Below are 18,542 nucleotides of genomic sequence, written 5' to 3' on the forward strand. Positions count from 1 at the left end.
TCGCCCATGGCATTGTGCGGCCCCGTAGAGCTGGGTGGAGTCTGTTGTCGATGCCGTTTGTGCCAGTGGAGGCTAAGTACAGAGCTTTGTGAAGGCTGTATTGCTGAGATCATAAAAATGCGTGTGAATGTTGATCAACAGACTCTTGCTAGCTTGCAGCGAATGTACTCTGGGATTCAGGAGTTAATAGCCATTCCACACTTCAAGAACTTCATCAGTCGGAGGTGCATATTAAGGTCTGGCCATCAAAAAGCACCTTCATGCCTTAGGCCTTAATGTGTATGTCTTGAGCCAGGCGTCCCTGAGTGTAGTCAGCCATTCACAGCTCTGCCCGTCAGGTCTCTGTTGATCTTCAGCTGCTGCAACGCAGATTCCTTGGCTGCTGAAGTCCAGAAGACACATGGTCTCAGAAGGAAGCCGTTCTTCAATGTAGTCAATGCTGAACAAGTACGTTTTCAAGGTTATAACCGGATAAAGAAGACGTAATTAGCCTTCGGGAAAGAGAAGTATTCTGGATCATTGTCTTTTCTTGATTCTCTCACATTTCAACCTCGTTTAAAATTGGGAAAAGGGAGACGGCTGCTGTGTCAACTGCTAAATGAACAGGGAGATTTTGGATTACGATGAAGGGGTGATCCTGAGGAGACATTTTAAACACAGTAGTGGACACTGTCATCTTTGAATGCGGTCTTCTTCAAGTGAGCACCTATAAATTGTTGGTGAATCGTATATATGCTTAGACAAAAACAATTGGGCAAGCCTAGACGCCGTCAAGAAACACAAGACTTACAGAGTTGGAACAAACTTGCAGCCTGCTTAGGTTTTAACAGTATAAAACCCATTAAATGGATGTGGCAGATCTGGGTGATATCCAGCCTCCGAACTCACATCAGAATCTGTAAGCATCACACCAGTTGTAGAGGGGGATAAAATGGAAGTGATGATCTTCGGCAACACCAACCCTTGGAATGACTCCTGGTGGCCCTCAGAACTAGGACCATCACCCAAACCAACAGACCACGCCAGAAACCTCCATATAATCCTGGAGAGCAAACTGGTCATGAAGCCCCAGATCAACAAAGTTGTTACCGCCTGCTTTCACACACTTCACATGTTTTGAAAAGTCTTCAAATGGCCCCCCCTGAACACCAGGCATACCATCACTCGGGCCCTAATCACCAGCCGATTAGACTATGGCAACGCACTCTACGCTAGGAACACCAAACACCTTGTGCAGGTACTCCAGACCATACAGAACTCCGCTGCAAGACTCATCCTTGACCTCCACAAATGGACCCACATCACCCCCCACCTTAGAAAATTCTACAGGCTCCCCATGCAGAAGAGATGCCAATTCAAGCTGATGATCCAAGTCTACAAAGGATTGCACAACCAAGGATAACCCTACATCAACCCTCGCCTGAACTTCCACCACCCTACCAGACAACTACGCTCTGCCTCCCTCTCACTCGCCCACACTGCCTGTAGCCACCAAACCAACAGTGGAGGACGCTCTACCTACCTCGCAGCTAAAACATTGACCGACCTCCCTCTGCAGCTCCGGACCGCCACCCATTTACTGGGCTTCTGGCGAGCACTCAAGAACTGGCTGTTCAACGGAGTCGCTTGAACGATTATGCCCCTCTACAGCGGATAACAGACAGGTCGCTGCGCCCCGCATTGATGCTTCTGGTAAAGAATACAAATAATGACCTGTACTCAGTGTGTTCAACGCAATGAAGATGAACCTGGAGAGCTGTATATTCATCAATAATAAAGGTGTAGGAGGAGGAGGAGTAAATTAATACTTTGGGAATACTAGATTGTCCAGTGCAAATCTGGTAACCCACTTGAATGGAATTGTTGAAGACATGCCACTCAGATGGCACAGAAACCTATTACGTGACTTGTGTCAAAACACCTCCAGCATTGAGAGACCATGGTACAAAGACATTCTGCATTGTATTGACATACGTGCACAAGAAGACACAAGCCTGGCAGTATATTTAGATACATGCCTGGGAGAGACGACACCTCCTGCAACCCCTGAAGCCACGTCATAGGTCACCAGTGTATTATCATCCACTCTTTGAAGGACCTGCATTAAGAAAACAAAACAAAGGTTACATTTAGGATGCTGGGACCCGTGTAGGTCTGTACTCGATACACAAATAACTATCTGCGTGAAGTCAAAAACGTTGGTCTTGCAGCCGGTGGATTTGACCCCGTTTAGCAGTTCGTACTGCCAGTGTAAACTGCGTTGAAACTACTTTAGAACATCCTATCACACACCGCAGCGGCCCACCCTTAAATACATAAATATTGTGTTAAGTTGTAGGCCATTTAACAAGTTGGCATCACTTGTCGAATGCTAGGTTGGCGTTTGTGTGCTGCCCTGCTATAGTAAATGATCAGTCTACTGCTACATGTTCTCTGCTGTGAGCCGCCTGTCCCCAGCTCAGACATGTGCAACTCGATTCCATGGGCTGGGTGGGCACAGCTGTAAGCTGCCCGGCTCCGCCGTGCCCTGCACGATCACATCAGTCATAAGGAGGTAGCTCCCTAAAATGATAAACGTTACCCCTCACCCCTGGGTACGGCCATATGGCACATACTTCATTCAACTGAGGCTCCGTTGGCAAGGAAGAGATGCTCACTCATCACTTAGAAAGAAGGGGCGGGATTTAGCTCCCTCGCGACCATGACCATTTTTAGATTGGGCTCATAGTGCTGCTATCTATAGGACCTATTGTTTACAATAGACCCTGGGTCTGTTCCCTTCTGCAGGTGGCTGGTTGAAATCAATCACCTCTTGGCTCATACTAGAGGGCCTTTCTCTCACCACATGATGCTGTCTGTCTGGTGTAGATTCCTTTTCAGCAACTGCTGTAGGGAGCTATTTGGCGGAACTGAAGATTCACCCAGAAAAGAAACCTCCCCTCTAAAAGCAACACCTGAGAAATAGCGTTGACATGTGAGCGGACATCCGTAAGTGAAGATCTGTGCGGTCTGACGCCAAACTCTGATAAACAGATACCTCTGTGTTTGTGGCTCAGTGTTAAAAACTGGGATCTACTAGCAAGGGCTATGGTTTTGGCTCATTTCTCATTAATAGAATATGCACTGACCTGTCCAATAAGTTGCTGAGCAGCAGGAAGGAGGCTGCAAGTCTAGCTTCAATCATATCCGGGTCCTGCAAATCCTTTTAGAAAAAAGATTCGAGAGCTGCAGAACCCCTTGGCAGCCGTCTGTCTGCCCAATGAGCAGATCAAATGTGATCCAATGGTCCAAGCGCTGAGTGTGTTCACAGGCACTCGACATGTCTGAGGGTTCGGTCTCAGAGTTCTGCTGTCACTCAACAAAGGGCACGATGTGATTGGCAGGGACCTTTTTTTGTCTGGACTGGAACGGTTATCCATGTAGCCATAAGCTCTGGGTTTTGAATTCCAGCCATCTTTTTTTTTATTAGGCATATTACAGCATTGTCTGGAGTTTGGGGGATATGGGGAACCTGTGGCAATGACTTATCAAAATAAAATAAATCCCAATAAGGGAGCCAGAGGCCTGCTTGCCGTACATCCTCGACACATGAAACATAACTACGGCTCCCGGTTTCATGGTATTTATTTTTTTAACATTTCCGTCTGTATTTATCCATATTTCTTTTTTGTTCATTTTATGTGTATTTTTCCACATTTATTTTTATAGCAAGCAAAAGAAGAGGCTGCAGCTAGTATTTTTTCACATTTATTTAAATAGCCAATGCACTCGGTTGTTATAGATTTATAAATGTATCTATATATGCCAAATTAGGGTTACTTATTACATTCCTCTGAACACTTTGCCATTGTAGTACAAGCACATGTTCAAGCTCCTAGAGCCAGAGTGCTCGTGAGGACCAGATCAGCTGTTTCCCTTTGCAGCACGTTTCATGACGTGTGTAATTATTGCTATACAAAGCAGGATCGATGACATAGGACAAGTTGTGATCCACTGTTGTGTGCTTCCTAGGAGCTCCTATACTTCGGTTTTAAAACAAGCTTCATTACAACACTGAGAATGACGTCATGTAATAGCTACAACGTGCAACGTTCCAAAACAACAAAGACAAAATAGACCACCGGTGTCTGTAAAAAGTTATACGTTTCCTATCTCACTCAGGGAAAAGCAACCAGCAGTAATTGTTCGCCACCCACTGCATGCCAGGAGTACATGCCGATCTCGCACCGCATTCTGGATATTTGGGGCCTCATGTAGGTAGCTAAATACCAGTCGGTAACGGCCGAAATTCGGTAAATATGCCGTTACCGACCAGTATTTAGACAAGTGAGATGTAGGAGGCCAAAAACCAGTTTCGGTAAATATGAAGCGGTAAATACCGATTCATAATTACCGAATTCTAAAATACCGATTCAGATTTACCGAATACATATTTACCGATTCGGTAAATATGAAGTGGTAAATATGAATCGGTAAATATGAAGTGGTAAATATGAAGTGGTAAAACTGAAAATGACATGTAGGAAAACTCGGTAATTAAGAAATCCATGAAATTCGGTAATTAAGAGTCGGTAATTAACACTGAGTGAAAGCAGGTGGTAACCATCAACAGACCATATAAGCAATCCCAAAATGCAACAGCGTGGACAACATGGCCGCTCTGTATGTCATTGCAAGGCGCCTACGTCTACAGGCAGCAGGTCTGAGGATATGGAGACGGGAGGAACGCATCTACAGACAGCGCATCACACTCTTCCAACTGACTGATGCAGAGATACATGAAAGGTACAGGCTACACCCCCAAACCATCATGGACCTGATAAGGGACCTGCACCCACTCCTGGACCAGCCAACAAGAAGGGCGCATGCCATACCACCACATGTGCAGGTGCTCTGCAGCCTACATCTACTGGCATCTGGCAGTTATCAGGTGGTGATAGCTGCGGTGGGTGGTGTATCCCAGAGTTGCCTGTCCCGTTTCTTCATGAAGTTCCTGGATGCCATGATGCAGAGAATGCACCACTACATCAGCTTCCCAAACACACAGGCCGAACTGCAGAAAACTAAAACTGACTTTTATCACATGGCACAGTTCCCCCATGTCATTGGCTGTATTGATGGCACACACATCCCAATCTGCCCACCAGCTGACACAGAGGACATCTACAGGAACAGAAAGTCCACCCACTCCATCAATGTGCAGGTGATCTGTGATGCAGGGAACATCATCACTGATATTGTAGCGAAGTTTCCTGGGAGCACCCACGACTCTTACATCTTCCAGAACAGTGGGATCTACACACGACTGATTGCCGGAGAATTTGGAGAGGGATACCTGCTAGGTAAGTAACAGTGACGCCCCATGAAACCTGCAAATCATAGTGTATAGAGGCATGTGACTGATGGTTCCCTTTTACTCACCTAGGCGACAGTGCATATGCCTGCCGGTCCTTCATCCTCACTCCCTACCTACATCCATCAACCCAGAGTGAGAGACGATACAACGTGGCACATAAATCTACACGCAATGTGGTGGAGCGCACGTTTGGACTACTGAAAAGCAGGTTCCGCTGCCTCCACAAGAGCGGAGGCGCACACCAGTACACACCGATCAACTGCTGCAAGATCATTGCCACTTGTGCAATGCTGCACAACCTTGCCACGAAGAGAGGTACAGATGTGGAACTAACAGATTTTGAGGACAACGAGGAAGAGTCAGGCCAGCCAGAGGGCAACGCAGCTGGAGTGCCAACTGCAATAGATGGGAGAGAGAGACGGGCAGAGATCACATGCAACTATTTCTGAGTAAGTAAGGGGACACAGCCAGTTGTGGTATGTCATGACGTAGTTTTAATGCGGCACTACGCCATGAAAACAAGATCAAGCCAATCTGGCAACATAGCATATTTACAAGGAGTAAGTCCAGGGTTACGTCACCCATTGGGAATTGGCTACGCAGGGCTGCATCAAGGTTTGCGCATACGCGCTGCAGTGTGGGATGGCACGGATTGAGCATCCTCACTACAGCCAAGCCGCCTGCTGCTCCTGCGTGCTTCTGGGACGGGGGGTGTGATGCTGCTCCTGCTGCTGGAGTCAATGCTCTCCGCAGCATCCCCTGCAGCAGTTGTCGTCGCCTGACTTGTTAATAGCACCTCTAGTGCACTTGTCACCTGCACCATCCCCCGAGACACGTCGCTGCAGCAGTGTGTCAGGCCCTCCTGCATCGACACAGAGCGCCGGCAGAGTAGAGAAGTGGCAGTTGCCAGACGGTTGAGTGCTCTGGTGTTAGTGTCCCTCCTCTGCCGTTCCCGGCGCCGTGCATCTATGTCAGCATCTAATTTGCTGCACAACTGCTGGATTGACTGGGACATGTCCCGAATGCCCGCTGCCATTGCGCTGATGTTATTGTCCATGTTGACAAATGTAGATTTCATGAACCGCATATGCCTCTGGACTGACATGACTGCCTTTGTTTGCAGGCGCTGTTGTTTTAACATTTGGCCCTCGAGCCCCGAGAAGACACCATGGCTGTCAATGTTTTCTGGTGGACTCTGGACACGCGACCTGCGGCGCCCTCTTGCACCCGTCTGTGCTGCCTGTGAGGTGTAGGGCACAGTGGCATGGCTCCCATCCTGGGGCATAGTAATTTGCTCAGGGCCCCTGCTGTCGTCAGACGAGGTGTCTAAGGCTCGCAGCCTGGCGGCAGGACGCCTCCTCATTCTCACACCTGCAGGCGGTGATGTGGCCGGTGACTCAAACATGAGTGGCGATGCTGGCTCTGGGTGAGGTGATGCTGGCTCCAGTTGAGGTGAGGCTGGCTCTGGTTGAGGTGAGGCTGGCTCTGGTTGAGGTGAGGCTGGCTCTGGTTGAGGCGAGGCTGCCTGTGTTAGTGGTGCGGCTGCCCGTGGCACTGCTCCCTGGGCTGAACTTGTGCTGGCCAGAGCTGATCTGTGTGGCCGGTGTGCCCTCTCTCCTGCAGCATGTCCTGTCCTGCGTGATGTCACATCTGTGGACAGAAATGCAACATCGGCTCAGTGTCCCTGAAGGGCTGCATTGCAAGCATCACAATAAATCATGTTATACTCTAAATTTGTCCTCTGCCTCCTTGTGGCTAATGTGTGTAACATGCCTTGTTGTCCTGTGCTATTTACTTCATGGTTGGGGTTTCCCTGACTACATCTCCCAGAATGCATTGCCTGTCTGCACTAACACATGGACTGGAGTGGGATACTCATTTACCAATGGGGGATGTGGGATAGGGGTAGGGGGGGCTACATTGCTGTGCATTCGTCTTACCTTGTTGGGTGGCGGCTCTGGCAGAGCTGTCAGCATCCCCAAGACCCACGACGCTCTCATTTTCGATTGTGGCCCCCACCAGCTCCTCCAGTTCGGTGAGGGCAGGTGCCCTGTTGGTTCCACCTCCAGTCTGGCTGGCCTCCTTCTGGATTTCCCCCATCTTCCTCCTGGTTACAATCCTCAGGTCATACCAGCGCTTTTTGAGGACCTCTATGTCCCTGTGGGTCACTCCCACAGCATTGACCTGCGCCTGGATGGCCAGCCAAATATTGCGCTTTTCAGCCTCGGGCACTTGCAGGGACTGCCTCCCAAACAGCTTCTGGTGCTGCTTCACCACCTCCTCCACCAGCACCTGGAGTTCCTTGGGGCTGAATTTCAGCTTCCTCCTCCGTTCCCCTCCATCTCTCTGTGTCCTCTGGCTGGACATGATGTTTTTTTGCTGCACAAACAGGCACTGGCTCCCTGCCTCTCCGCTGCACTCCACGCCTCTCCAGGGTCTGTTAATTGTGTGCACCTGCCTGGGTGTGGCCACTTCCTGGTTGGGTGGGGTGTGGTTGCACAGGATTGGCTGTTCCATCAAGTCATGTGATTTTTTTTCCCGATTCGGTAAATACCGATTCGGTATTTACCGATTCGGTAAATACCACCTCGGTATATACCACCTCGGTATTTACCGATTCGGTAAATTCCGATTCTTGATTACCGAATGTTACCGATTCGGTAATTATTACAGAATTTTTACCTACATATAACTTACCGATTCTTAAATACCGATTCGGTACGGCTCGGTATTTAAGAATCGGTAATTTTTATTTACCTACATGAGGCCCCTAGTATTTAGTGGACTTCCCCTTAGATACCCTGCGTCGCCTCCCACCCCCTGCACCTAAAAACCTCAATCTCGAAATAGTGCACTCTGATACCCTGGTGGTTTAGAATGAAGGCGCGCTTATGCTTCTGAAATGTCAGAAGTTTAAACATCATATAAACAGGAACATAGCATTCGGCACGTGGAGGGGCTCTGCACTAGCCCCATCCAGCTGTCATTTCTCCCTTCACACCAGTAAGGAATTAAAACCACCTCACCAGATATAGAGCCCAAAACCTGAGTTTCAAGGTGGCGCAGAGAAGTGTGACTCAGGCTCACCTCTCCACTTAAAGCGAGGTTTACACTACAAAAGGCCACCCCCCCTCCGTCGCTCCGCCTTATAGATGTGCACCCTCCCTTTCACTTACATTGGCTAAGGGGGGCTGTTATGCCCACACTGACACACGAATCCGACAAGGATTAGGTGAAAGACACGGATTAGGAAAGGTCAGCAGGGGTTTGGCGGCAGGCAGAGTGCGTCCACAGATCTAAATCGGACCGAGGGAAGTGGCAAACCTGGGCTGGAGCATGGCCGCCCAGTACAAGTTTCCGAATCCGTTTTTTACCGTTTCTATTTATAAATACAGACAAAGGGAAAACAGTTTCCCGTCTGTATTTATATGTAAAAATCAGTGAAAACCAGGAGCCTTAACCCCTTCCCCGCTCATGACGGAACCACTCCGTCATGAGCCACGGTTGCGCTGTGCTCATGACGGAGTGGTTCTGTCATGCTACGGCCGTTGGCGGCCGCTCCGCCCACGCGGCGCTAATTCCCCGCCTGTGCGGGCGATTAGCGCAGTGGGCGGAGACGTGACGGAACCACTCCGTCATGAGCACAGCTCAACCGTGGCTCGTGATGGAGCGGTTCCGTCACAAGCACCGCGCCACCACGCTGCCCCCAAACCCCCCCCCAGCGCCGCAGCGGAATTCCTGCCGGGGCGACGGGGTTAAACATAACACCCCAGGTATGGCGAGGCCTATATTCCTGTACTCATTTCTGGAACAACAAAACTATGTGTTACAAAAGGCTGAAATAAAATAAGGAGATAGATTTGGACTGAAAGGCCACTCCCACTATTGGTGGCATACTTCATCATCGGCCAGTTTGCCCCACCATGTTAACATGATACTAACTTGGTGGCTCAACCTCATTGGGGAGGGATATCAGATTAAGTGTTCTCTGGTCATAAACGGGGTCCAGATCATTTTTTAGAACAACCTTTGTTGCAGCCTCTCCCTGATTGAGGCATAACAAGATCAGCCAATGAAAGGAGGCGGAGCCACAATCCTCCAGGAACCACCAAGGCTTCCTTCCCGTCACTTGATGACGGCTCCACGTTCTGGGTATTAACATTTCTAATGCATTAGATTAACTTGATTAAAAAAAAATAATAATAAAAGCCAGTACCATTTACAATTCAAAACTCACACTAGTACACATGCAATGCGATAGATTTCGTAAATACAACAAAGTGAGCTATCGCCATTTTGCATTCCACCATTTGATAAATGCTTCAAGAAGGGAAAAAAAACCAATAACATTTGTGTGTGTGTTGGGAGAAGCCAATAGCAAATATAAAGTGTTAACCATAAGTGTGAGGATTGCCAGCTCAAAAGAGCGCAGTGCTGTGTGGGATTGACATATCCTCCACCCCCGTCTCTTTACTGAGAGACTTTCCCTGGACCTATTATTTACGAGGGTGAAATCGGTTGCGGCATCAATTCCAATGGCCATTAGTATTACCTTATGTCAGTTATAGCTCTTATAGAGTACGCATTAGAGCAATAGGCACTTAGGCTCTGTATTGCCTATGTCTGATAGGGCACAATCGGAGAATTGCCTGGGTTACCTGGAAATGCAGAGCGTGTCTGCACGAGGCAGACTGGTTAAGCCAGGGTGTCCCATACAGGCAAGGATCATGGTTGTCCCTGGGACTCCTATCCTTGCAGGATCATGCTTGGACCAGGGGTCTCTTATACTTGCAGGAGTCGTGATAGGGCCCTGGATCTCCTGCAATTGCAAGGACCATGGTTGGGTCTTCTGTACTTGCAGTGGTTATGGTTGGGCCACAGGTCTCCTGTACTTGCAGTGGTTATGGTTGGGCCACGGGTCTCCTGTAGTTGCAGTGGTTATGGTTGGGCCACGGGTCTCCTGTGCTTGCAGTGGTTATGGTTGGGCCACGGGTCTCCTCTACTTGCAGTGGTTATGGTTGGGCCCCGGGTGTCCTGTAGTTGCAGTGGTTATGGTTGGGCCCCGAGTCTCCTGTACTTGCAGTGGTTATGGTTGGGCCCCGGGTCTCCTGTACTTGCAGTGGTTATGGTTGGGCCCCGGGTTGTACTTGCAGAGGTTATGGTTGGGCACCGGGTCTCCTGTACTTGCAGTGGTTATGGTTGGGCCCCGAGTCTCCTGTACTTGCAGTGGTTTGGTTGGATCCTGGGTCTCCTGTACTTGCAGTGGTTATGGTTGGATCCTGGGTCTCCTGTACTTGCAGTGGTTATGGTTGGGGCCCGAGTCTCCTGTACTTGCAGTGGTTATGGTTGGGGCCCGAGTCTCCTGTACTTGCAGTGGTTATGGTTGGGGCCTGGGTCTCCTGTACTTGCAGTGGTTATGGTTGGGTCCTGGGTCTCCTGTACTTGCAGTGGTTATGGTTGGGTACTGGGTCTCCTGTACTTGCAGTGGTTAGGATTGAGCCCTGGGTCTCCTGTACTTGCAGTGGTTAGGATTGAGTCCTGGGTCTCCTGTACTTGCAGTGGTTATGGTTGGGCCCCGGGTTTTACTTGCAGAGGTTATGGTTGGGCACTGGGTCTCCTGTACTTGCAGTGGTTATGGTTGGGCCCCGAGTCTCCTGTACTTGCAGTGGTTATGGTTGGATCCTGGGTCTCCTGTACTTGCAGTGGTTAGGATTGAGTCCTGGGTCTCCTGTGCTTGCAGTGGTTATGGTTGGGTCCTAGGTCTCCTGTACTTGCAGTGGTTATGGTTGGGCCCCGAGTCTCCTGTACTTGCAGTGGTTATGGTTGGGTCCTGGGTCTCCTGTACATGCAGTGGTTATGGTTGGGCCTAAGTCTCCTGTACTCGCAGTGGTTATGGTTGGGTCCTGGGTCTCCTGTACTTGCAGTGGTTATGGTTGGGTCCTGGGTCTCCTGTACTTGCAGTGGTTATGGTTGGGCCCCAAGTCTCCTGTACTTGCAGACGTTAGGATTGGGTCCTGGGTCTCCTGTACTTGCAGTGGTTATAGTTGGGCCCCGTGTCTCCTGTACTTGCAGTGGTTATGGTTGGGTCCCGGGTCTCCTGTACTTGCAGTGGTTATGGTTGGGTCCCCGGTCTCCTGTACTTGCAGTGGTTATGGTTGGGTCTCCTGTACTTGCAGTGGTTATAGTTGGGCCCAGTGTCTCCTGTACTTGCAGTGGTTATGGTTGTGTACTGGGTCTCCTGTACTTGCAAAGATTATGAATCAGTGCTGGGTCTCATGTACCTGCAGGGAGTAAGGCATAGTCTAGGGATCCCATATACCTGAAAGGATCATGGCTGGGTCTTTGGGCTCCTGTACTTGCAGAGATTAAATGGGGTCTTCGGTACCTAAGAGAACCATGGTTGTGCCCCTGTTCTTCTACATTTGTATGGATCATGACTGGGCCTTCGGCCTGTACTTACATGGATCATTATTCTGCTCTTTGGGTCTCGCCCATGCTTGGATCATCAGCGCCAGGCACACCAAGATGAGGCAGCAGTGTGTCCTAGAAATATGATGTATTCACTGTAATTGAACCGTAGGTGTACGGTGCATGCTGGAATCATGGATGGGTCTGGGATTACCAGGTTCAGAGGACTGACTATATCAGTGACCACATGGAACAGTGACAATACAAAGCTGAATATGAAACTGGAAAAAGGCACAAGTTTTAATGTCAATATGTCTTCTGTAGCCAAATTCTCTCCCTGGTCGCACTGTATTCTGACACAACTAAAAACTGCAATTTTAGGGGCCTTCTGCAAGTTGTACAACATTGTCTTCCTTCCTTCCCCATTTCTACGGGGGCAGGTAGGATACAGGTTTGAAGGGTATGCACAATGGGAATAGACAAAGGAAGTGATGCACTGACTCCTGGGTTACACACCTGACATAGAGAGACGGTTTTATTCCACAGGGTCATTTTCTCTGGCTGTAGGATAACCTCTTGGTAGATCACTTCAGCAGTACACTGCATGAAAGCCTGGGAAGAAATACAGTCATGAATTTGAGAGAGCCTAGAGGAGAAGAAGGTTTCAAGTGGTACAAAGCTTAAAGGGAGAACAAGCATGCATAAGAGAACCTGTGGAGGAAGAGAGCAATTAGTGAGAGTTTGAGAAGTAACAGATGCATGAGTGGGCTAGAGTCTTGGGGGAAAGTAGCATGCATAGGGCAGAGCTGGGACAGGCAAGAGGCATACATGGTGAAAGGAAGTGGCATACATGGGGGAAAGGAAGAGGCATACATGGGGCAAAGGAAGAGGCACACATGGGGGAAAGAAGAGGCATACATGGGGGGAAGGAAGAGGCACACATGGGGGGAAAAGAAGAGGCACACTTGGAGAGAGTCATGAACAGAAATCAACCTGCAGAGAGGGAAGTCAAAAATGGATGAGGAGGAAGACTTGAATGAAATGGTCACCACAAACAAGAGAATCATGAATGGGAGACAGAATGAAGGAGGAAAACTGACCCAAGTGGGCGAGAGCTTTGAGAATGTATGGTCATGAATGGACAAGAGCAGGAGAGAAGCTTAAGACTTTTCTTGGGGTTCAATGCCTGTTGGAGGCAATAGGGAATTAATTGTAGAAATGAATGTTCTTTATCAGTGGTGTTCTTATGCCACAACATCTGTGCACATCTGGATAACCAAATGCTCCTTTTCAGCAATTGACTCTCAAAGGACTGCATTCAAGACTTATTTCAAAAGGTGGTGTCAGATTAAACACTCTGAAACAGTCTTACACTACAGACAACCATTAATAATGTTAAGGTCTGGTCAGTTCTTAACTTTTATGAAGAAAAAGGAGGTTAATGCATGTTAGTACATCAAAGAAGCTTACAAATAGAACACAATGAAAACCTGAAGTGCCTACCACATTCTGGCCTAGAGAACAAGCACAAAACTTTAAGTGCCGGTGCCCCAAAACAGTTTAACACTGAGCCCTGCAGACGAATGTAAGTGATGACAAACGCTTCACCTTCTCTAAGGTTAGTTCAGAAGTGCTGGCTTCTTTAGCAAAGTCACTGAGAGGCAACATTCAGATGGAAAGAGAAAGTGTTACACTATTGGTAATCAATATGTCTTTTATTAATATTCAAGGACTTGGACTCAAGTTAAAGCTATTTAAGGGATGCAAGCTGTGCATCCTCCACGCTCCTAAGGCCAAACAAACAAGTGCCCACCCTTCACAAAGGATTTCTAGATTCTTCAAGGACTTTGTGTAGTGTCCAGTGAAGTGGCGCACCATGCCCATTGAAGGGGAGCAAGTCAAGCACTGAACTCTAAGCTGGGGACAGTGGCTGGTGACGCACCATGCCCATTGAAGGGGAGCAAGCCAAGCACTGGACTCTAAGCTGGGGACAGTGGCTGGTGCCGCACCATGCCCATTGATGGGGAGCAAGTCAAGCATTGAACTCTAAGCTGGGGACAGTGGCTGGCTTGCGTGCAACTAAACACTAGGAGTCCCTCGGATGGCTGTTTTAGAAGTATGGGAATTTATCTTGAGCTGCAGCTAGTCGTGGTGAAGATTGTTTGGTGGTAGGAGCACCAAAGTGCTGTAACATCCATATCAGATAACGAAGAGGCCAGCAAGAACCAATGGTTCTTAGTTGCGGTTTTGACTCGTGATCTCTCAAATCAGAGAAGCTATTAAGTCATTTACAATGGTTCCAGAATCAAGACAACCTCCTCCAGCTAACATGGAACCCCAGGCCAGGAAACTGAAGTCGGTTCAATTCTCAATTGTGAGGGCCATCAAGCGACTTCCTCAATTAAGAGGCAATCGTGCTTGTCCCTGGGTAGCTGGCTCAAGACTCCTTGTGGCTCTGGGGCAGTCGGAGTACATCAAGATGTCCTCTACGCAGGCCTTCTCAGTTGCCTGGTCCCTGGCGACCCTCTGTGAATCAGATTACTCATACTGGCAGGGACAGTCCAACTTCTTGTCATAGTAGGCAGACTGGTCTTCCGATCTCCACAGACCCTTCAACAACTCTCTTCGGCAATCTTCCCTGATTTAAGTTGTTTCAAAGATAGTAGCAAACAAGCAGTGACAACAAACTTAGAAGCTAGTACTTACCCTTTCTCTGGAGAGTAAACCATACCAATCAGTGAGGCTGCCTTATGTTATATCATATTTCATTGATATTTTTGTTTTGTCTGTTTAAAATGTTTTTCTTTTTTTACAAGTAACATATTGAATACTTAGATAATTCTCGCAGGGCTTTACAGTGCTTCACCATTAATGAGTTTCCACAGAATTAGAAAAAGTTTACAGACACAGTGGCAGGTGTAGGACTGATGAGACAGCTCATTTGGTTGTAGGGCAATATTGTATGTTCCCCGTAGGCTGCTCTACCTAATGTTCTGGTTGGTTTACTCTTACTTCCATCCTCAGACTAGATCAGCCCATTGAGTTTCATCCCATGCCTCATACATTTTTAAATTATCTTTAGGGCAGTCCATGCCAGCAGAAACTGTTTTTTTGCTGCTGCAACGCACCAGTCCATCAATATACTATGTCCCCTTTGCTACGATGAAGTTCACGATCACAATCAATCTCTGGTATCTATTCAAGGTCCGATCATCCCATATTCGTAAATGTACAGATGCTGTCTCCAGGCCTAGTGGTACTCCCTGGGTGGCAGCTATTTAAGGCACCAAACCAGCACTGTGCTATTACTATTCACTACCATATTGTATGAAGATTCCTTGTTCAGTGCATTCCCTCAGGTAAGTGTCTCCAACCGTTCTAGGAAAGATCTGAGCCCTCGTGTGTATTCTGGGAAGGACTAAGTTGCCCCAAGTTGAACCGCAATCTCAACAAGACCTCCCTGGAGTGCTCGAGTGCCTCTTCCCCGGCCTCCCGCTCAGGTGTACCTTTGTCAGCTTCTCAGTGCGGTTTTAGGGTTCGCTAAATCCCTCTGGGTAGTATTCAGTCGCTTTCCATAGACTAAAGAGGTGTCTAGAGTTTTGCTCTTCACAATCAATTCTTGATCGTAGGACATGTATGAGCTGTATGTATTTAAAATGTTTGACATGCTGTGTTTCTTTAATGTTCAGATGAATGTTCAGATGTTACCCAATGCCTGGGGGAGTTTGCTTACAGCCATTAGAGACTAGTTTTTGTTTTACTCCAAGTCTGTGATCTCTCCTGACATGGCCTGTTCTGGGCAACCATTTCACAAAAGGATGTGGTCACAGACAGGAAAGGGGGAATTTCATGTTTTGCCTTGTCATGGGAATCTCTACTACTGAAAAAGCAGTGGCCGGCTAACTCTTCCCACTAAACGGGCTGATCTGGTTTTGGCAAAGGAGAAAGACTAGTATTTGAAAGCTGGCATGTCTAAAAGGTCAACAACCAGCCGGGGACAATGGAGATCACCATTTTGTGCAGCACAGACACATACATGGACTCCAATGTTCTGTCACAAGTCCATTCGTAGACAAACACACATCTACCAGTCCTGAGGAAGACTAAGAATCCATGTATAGGGGATTGAAAGAACTTTATGGAGGAGATGCCTGCGGACCTGCTCCTAACTCCCCACAAGAATACAGATATAAAGGTATGTGCTCAACTCCATCAACGATGCCACCGCTGTCAACCCTGCATTGCCTAGGTAGAGGGGCCGCAGCCCGCCTTACAAGAATAAAGTGCACTACAGGTATTAGAGCCGAGCGATTAGGTCACTTGTGGTTTAAACAGAAGAAATTGTACATAAAGGGACCCACTCTGAGAGGTAAGTGAGGTCAGGGAGAAAGAGGGGAAAACAAAGCAACTGAAACAAGAACAGCTCCCGTAAGACCTATATTTCTTTATCGGACATTAAATCTCGTATGGGTTGAAATACAAATCTAACTAGACATTATTTTGACATTTAAATACACATATACATGTTCTGTTTTTTTTCTAAAAATTAATTTTATTTTTAGTTCTTATTAGCTTTCATCTGTTGTTTATCAATACATATTATTTTATATTTTTTTGTTCACTAGGAAAACATTTTTTTTAAAACATTTTGTAGTACACAAATAGATACACCTGATTATAGACAATACAAGATAACTATAACAACCCCCAACGGAAAACTGAATCTGAGGTCAATTAAGATGTTTTAACAGAACTCCAAAACTACATTAATGCAGCACACTTGGAGCCTTTGGAGTTTACTGGGCTCAAAAGGCAGGATACACAAGGATTGATCGTGGCTAGAGACCAGGGACCGATGGGCTTTCTGAAGGAAATAGGAAATGGCCGGTTGTATTTTGGGAGGAGATGACAGAGGACGTAATATTGCACATCTGCATGATGAACGAGATAAGAAATGTCCAGATGGATCCTGGGATGGTGTCATTTATGAAAGAAAGAATGCACCTGCATATGAACGTTGCGTGAACTGTAGGAGCTCATCTGCTCATCTGCACTGTGAAAGGGTGTGGGTTAGCCATGGAGATAAGCAGTAGTTAAGGCCTCAGCTGGTTAAGGAAAGAGAATACCCAGGTAGGTGCGACATGGAGTAGAAAAGTAAGCCGGTGTTCTGTGGGAAGAGGAGTGTATTAAGTAGGTATCCTTACCTTCAAGATGAAGGACTTGCCATAGAACGGTGTTTCGATGGTGTAGACAACATCTCCCACTTCCTGAATAACGAAAAAACACACAGAACATATTAAAGGAGACTGCACTATAAGGAAATGTAGGTGCGGAAGATCAAAACTGACTCCGTGAAAGAAGGTGGGCCACTTCAGCCGTGAAAGAAGGTGGGCCACTCCGTGAAAGAAGGTGGGCCACTTCAGCCGTGAAACAAGGTGGGCCACTTCAGCCGTGAAAAAAAGGTGGGCCACTTCAGCCGTGAAAAAAGGTGGGCCACTTCAGCCGTGAAAAAAGGTGGGCCACTTCGGGAATGAAAAAAGGTGGGCCACTTCGGGAATGAAAAAAGGTGGGCCACTTCGGGAATGAAAAAAGGTGGGCCACTTCGGGAATGAAAAAAGGTGGGCCACTTCAGGAATGAAAAAAGGTGGGCCACTTCAGGAATGAAAAAAGGTGGGCCACCTCGGTCATACATAAAAGATAAGCACTCAGTGACTGGTTCAGCTAAGCGGGAGGATGAGCCACTCGTGGCCGATTTAACAGGCAGGGGAAAAGGGCAGACAAGGGCAAACATCCGGGAAAGAATGAACGTATTTCTGTTTACACTTCCACATCTCTGATACAACGCAGGGCGTGGAGCATTTGCACTATATACTGGGTGGTGGTAAACGTCTGCTGGTCTCCTTTGGGGGCTAACTGCCTTATTCTTCATGTGGTTCCGAGTAACAGTTTGTTATGGTCTAGGAGAAACACCGGCACAGTCCAGAAGTCTCCGCAACTAATTGCCTGGTCTTTCTTCACCCTTGCTCCTTCTGGAGTCTCGTCCTCCTATAAGGAGTTTGTTAAACGCAAGGAACATCTATGCCTAGTAGATAATACCTCTAAAATCCCACTATATCTGTGGAGTGGGTCTACTACATTTCAGCTTTTGTCCCCTCTGCACTGCCCCACGTGTATACCCTCTTCCTACAATTGTATGTGTGCATGCTGTGTGTGTGTGTCTACCGATGGAATGTGTGTGCTGTGTGTCTGTGCTTGTGGTTTTCGCAAGTGTTTGCGCGTACGTGCTTGGGCATGAATCTTTGCAGCAAAGATTCATGCCCAAGCACGTACGCGATGACGCAGGTGGCGCTGCGTGTAAAATGTCTCTCTTCAAAGGATTTCCCTTCTTGCTACAGCGCTCACCTCAGTGACGACACATGCCGTAAACAGTGCAAAGAGAGCATGCGCGCGCATGCTCAACCGGAACAATGAAAAACAGGGACATTTCTGTGTTTAACGGGGACACTGTTTGAAAACAGGGACATTTGAGTCACTTGGAGAAAAGTGTCGGGACACGGGGACACTTACCCAAAAACGGGGACCGTCCTGGGAAAACGGGGACATCTGGTCACCCTATCTTTGCTGCATGTACATCTGTGCAGTATGTACCCATCCGTATCTGTGCATTATGGTTTCTGTGAATGTATCCGTTACTGTGTTGTGTGCGTCACTACTGTGTTTGCCTACGGTGCAAGTCTATTTGTGGAGTGTGAGTTTTATTTGTGCAACAGTGAAATGG

At 47.8% G+C, this 18,542-nt stretch overlaps 1 protein-coding gene across 23 annotated transcripts in view; it reads right to left on the minus strand.

The window, feature by feature from the left end:
- The window catches only part of LOC146771980 (stAR-related lipid transfer protein 3-like), a 134,528-nt gene that overhangs the window by 15,079 nt on the left and 100,907 nt on the right, over positions 1 to 18,542 (minus strand). For all 23 annotated transcript variants that reach the window (XM_085640265.1, XM_085640256.1, XM_085640266.1 and 20 more), the window contains 3 exons: positions 16,969 to 17,031; positions 12,281 to 12,376; positions 2,019 to 2,098 (listed from right to left, as the gene is read on the minus strand). In XM_085640265.1, coding sequence (XP_085496391.1) covers positions 2,019 to 2,098; positions 12,281 to 12,376; positions 16,969 to 17,031 — 239 coding nt within the window. The remainder of the gene's footprint in view (positions 1 to 2,018; positions 2,099 to 12,280; positions 12,377 to 16,968; positions 17,032 to 18,542) is intronic.

The sequence above is a fragment of the Triturus cristatus genome, unplaced genomic scaffold (genome assembly GCF_964204655.1).
Source record: "Triturus cristatus unplaced genomic scaffold, aTriCri1.1 SCAFFOLD_168, whole genome shotgun sequence".
In the NCBI taxonomy this organism is placed as follows: domain Eukaryota; kingdom Metazoa; phylum Chordata; class Amphibia; order Caudata; family Salamandridae; genus Triturus; species Triturus cristatus.